We start from the raw sequence: 3855 nt of genomic DNA, 5'->3' as shown, positions 1-3855 counted from the left end.
AATATCCATCAGATTCCATGATTTTGAATGTTTTCAGTATTATTTTTTATTACTTCCAGAAAGGTTTGAACATTTTCCATCACTAATGGAATTAAGTATAAGTAGTAGTAAAAAGTTTTATTTAAATATTAACCATTGATCAATGATAAGACTTTTTCTTAAAAAAAAAAAAAAAAGGAAATAAAAGATTAATAAAGTGGTTTATTTATTTCCTTCCAACAGTAACCGTGATGGAGGTTGTCTATTCTAGACAATCTATACCATTAATCCAACAGCATATTTAATGTATGTGGTTCACAAGTACATATTTTCGAGTTAATGGTAAAAGTGAGACTATAATTTCCTACGTAACTTGATCACTTTTACCACTGACCTGAGGATATGTAATTTTAGGTTGTATAATTGCACTGAAAAAATATAGCTATAAACAATAATAAGTCTGGAAAAGGAAATAGATGTTATTTTAAAATAATGTAGATTGAAACAATTATGATATTAGTCATAGTATTTATTGCATTATCAGGTACATTATGTGAGAATGAATATTTGATTATCAACAATAGTTGAGAAACTGTCATATAAAAGACTTTTTCACAAAAAAAAAAATGAATAAATTTTATTTTTTTAAAAAAATTAATGAAGAAGTCATAACTTGTGACTCTACCATTCTAACAATTGACTTAGATTTTATTATTCTTATTCTTTTGTCTTCTGTCAATCTTTCGTGTAATAATTTCTGACTAGTTTAAAAATATTTTTTATTCATGTTTTTATTTAATTAAAATAAGGATGCACCTTCTTTATAATGATACTATGAATTTATTATCTTCTACTTCAGGAACACGAAAGCAAGCAACAGTTCGAAGGTCTGCTCTTAATTTATTGGATAATCTTCAAATCTGCTTTGTTGGTAAATATTTTTGACTTGAATAATTAGTATATTATAAATGAGTCAACTTTTTAGTGGAACTAATTATAATTTCTTCACAGTTTTATTTTCTAAAACGAGTTTCATTTAAAATTAAAACTTCTGTTTAACTTAATAAAAACTGTATATTAATATTTTATTAAACTTTCTTATTTTTAATGTTGTAATATTGTGTTCAATATAATTCTGGTATATAAATTAGTCATACTTCAGATTCAATTAGCTGATGAATTAAATTTGATTGGAATGATTTACTGAAACAAAATCTACTTAAAGATGTACATACACATTATTATTTTTTTTTTTCCAGACCATTTAGAAGCATACTTGTTGATTAAGTCAACGTTTGACAAATTTTCAACAGAACTCGAAACTGATTCTGATCCAGGAGTGAGATCTCGTGCTATCGACATTAAAGAAAAGTTCAAGGAAAGAGCCCTCACATAGTGAGCCTGTAAAATATTTTGTGATATAAGTTAACAGCTATAATCATAATTTATCAACGATAGATAACGATACTACCAACCAGCGATAGATCCCCTACTCATCCTAGCCTGTTATATTTTTTACTTAATTGTTATCTGTGATTCCTGTGAATAAATATTTTACCTGCTAAAGCTTTGTTTTAATTTATTTTTATTTATAAGAGAAGACTCACATGATTCTGTAGTTATTCCTATCATTCATACTCTTATAAAATTTTATAATACATTTCCTTATTAATAAATTTATTTATATAAAATTTAAAAAAAATAAATCTGGTACATTGTGATCTATATTTGGTGAAGTAATGCCAGATATCAATTTCTACCTGAGTAGGGCTAGTGAAGAACAATTTTTTTTTACTATTTTCATTGGAAATATTTCCATTTATTGTTTTTCTCATTTGTCTCATCCATTGAGTTTATGTCTTTTTCTTCATTTTCCATTGCCTTCTATGATTGTATATGTTAAGGTGCTTCCATATATTGGACAAACTTTGGCAAATTCCTGCTTTCACAAGTATGCAGATGAGTTATTTGGATTAGCTGGTATAAGTTGGCTTGAATTTATGACCGACCCATTAAGTGTCGATTTTTGGGCACAAATCGAATGGCCCTTGATCTGCATCCACACGTTTGTCTTAATTTAGAATTGTTTTAGAACTGCTTATAGATAAATATTTATTCTCTCAATAGTTAATAGTTTTAATTAATTAAAGACTTTCTCCAACCTTCGGGTACAATAATTACTTCTAGTATATTTTAAAATAGTATATTTTAAGATAGTATATTTTAAAATTCTATCAATTCAGTATAAATTCCTTATTTCAAATCTTGTCAATTAACTTATCAGTTTATATTTTATTTAACACAGCACAAATATAAGTCAATGAAGTTATTATTTGTTTGGGTTATTAAATTAACTGGGAGAGGAGTAGCCCTGAGCATTTTGCTCATCTAGGGAATAAATGTCTATATGTGCCTTGCATTTCATCTGTTTTTTACATTTTTGTCTACCTTCCGTTAACCCTTTGATGTTGTTATTGCCGCTTGCTTATGTTACTCTCTCTTTTAGCTCCTCCCCTATACTTAATTTAGTTTTGCTCTGGCTTCCTCGCTACGGTAATATTGAGCATTCCTCTGACTATTATACTCCTAACATGACATTTTTTTTCTCTTTTAAACATTTTGCTTGCTCACTTGGACTGTGTTTCTTATTTTAAATCATGAGCCAAATCAAGAAGATCTTAGATCTTTTACCAAATGTGAATTATTCAGCTCCTGATGAAAGAGCTACAATTTACAATTTCAATTTCAAATTGCATTGAAAGTAATCTTAAAGATTTTTGTCATCACATCCAATTATAAAAAAAAGTACAAATTCCGACTTCTATACCATTTGTAGGGTTTGTTCCCTCGCAGTTGATTGTCTGGTCAGAACAAAGCTGATCCCTACTGTCTTCAGCTCCATGCCTGTACTGGTAGCACTGCTGCCTGCCACTAGGGATATCTATTGACGTTCCGGTCTAAATCCACCGTGTTCAGTGGGAAGTAGGGCCACCACGGGCAGGATGCTGTTCTTCACCACACATAGTAGCGTCTTCGAGGCCTCCACTTAAAGTTTCTCAGGACTCTTGGCTACTTCTCTGGTTTTGAGTAAGGACCAGTCTCTAGGTCTTCCCTAGCTAAAGGTACTACCTTCTCAGCAACTCGATCCCATTTTTCACATTCACAGCAATTCCCTTTAATATATACTTAATGTATTGTTAAGTGAAATTAAAAATTTATAATTATAATTTAAAATGCCAATAACAAGATGGAGCAACCATCAACAGTTGCTAAACAGTGAGATACTTTAAAATTCTCTCATATGGAATAACTTTCTCATTTAAGAAACTCTCAAAACCTGTGCAGATATCATCCATTTTGACGATATCTTAGTGGTAGTCCTAAATGAGAGAATTCCATAAGAAAAGGAAATTTGGAATCTGTTTAGGGACGTTGATGAAGAAGGCAATACAAAGAAGAAGTATGACTTCTGAGCCGACCATCAGTGCCAAAATAACGAAACAGCAATATATGTATCAACATGCTTCTTACCAAGATCTGACTTGTATAATTGATGTATTTTCTGATCTAGTGGTTCTTATAACCAGACCCATCTTCAAGGGTTTTAGTATAATCCTCCCAAAAAAAAAATTATTTTATCGTAAATGAAATCACAGTGTTTAGTTGTGCTAATTGTATAATTTTAATACAAACTTATTTCACGCTCAGATTATTGGAAGTCTGGGTGATTCATATTTAATCTTTATATCCTTGAAATACGAATTATCATAATTATACTGTAATTAAATTTACGTTTATTTGTTTCAAAAATGAAACCTTTTAATTAATTAAGAAAAAAAATTAAACCTTCTCTCAATGTTACAGGTTTTGCAAATC

At 29.5% G+C, this 3855-nt stretch overlaps 1 protein-coding gene across 1 annotated transcript in view; it reads left to right on the top strand.

The window, feature by feature from the left end:
• The window catches only part of LOC106687444 (proteasome adapter and scaffold protein ECM29), a gene marked incomplete in the record, with an annotated part of 47587 nt that extends 46042 nt beyond the window's left edge, over positions 1 to 1545 (top strand). Inside the window, 2 exon segments of the mRNA XM_024361938.2 lie at positions 839 to 910; positions 1239 to 1545. Of these exon segments, the coding sequence (XP_024217706.2) occupies positions 839 to 910; positions 1239 to 1375 (209 nt within the window).
• Positions 1546 to 3855: the final 2310 nt, after the last annotated feature.

Source organism: Halyomorpha halys, unplaced genomic scaffold, assembly GCF_000696795.3.
Source record: "Halyomorpha halys isolate HHAL.00 unplaced genomic scaffold, Hhal_1.1 Scaffold964.1, whole genome shotgun sequence".
In the NCBI taxonomy this organism is placed as follows: domain Eukaryota; kingdom Metazoa; phylum Arthropoda; class Insecta; order Hemiptera; family Pentatomidae; genus Halyomorpha; species Halyomorpha halys.
This window is presented reverse-complemented; position numbering and strand designations above follow the sequence as displayed.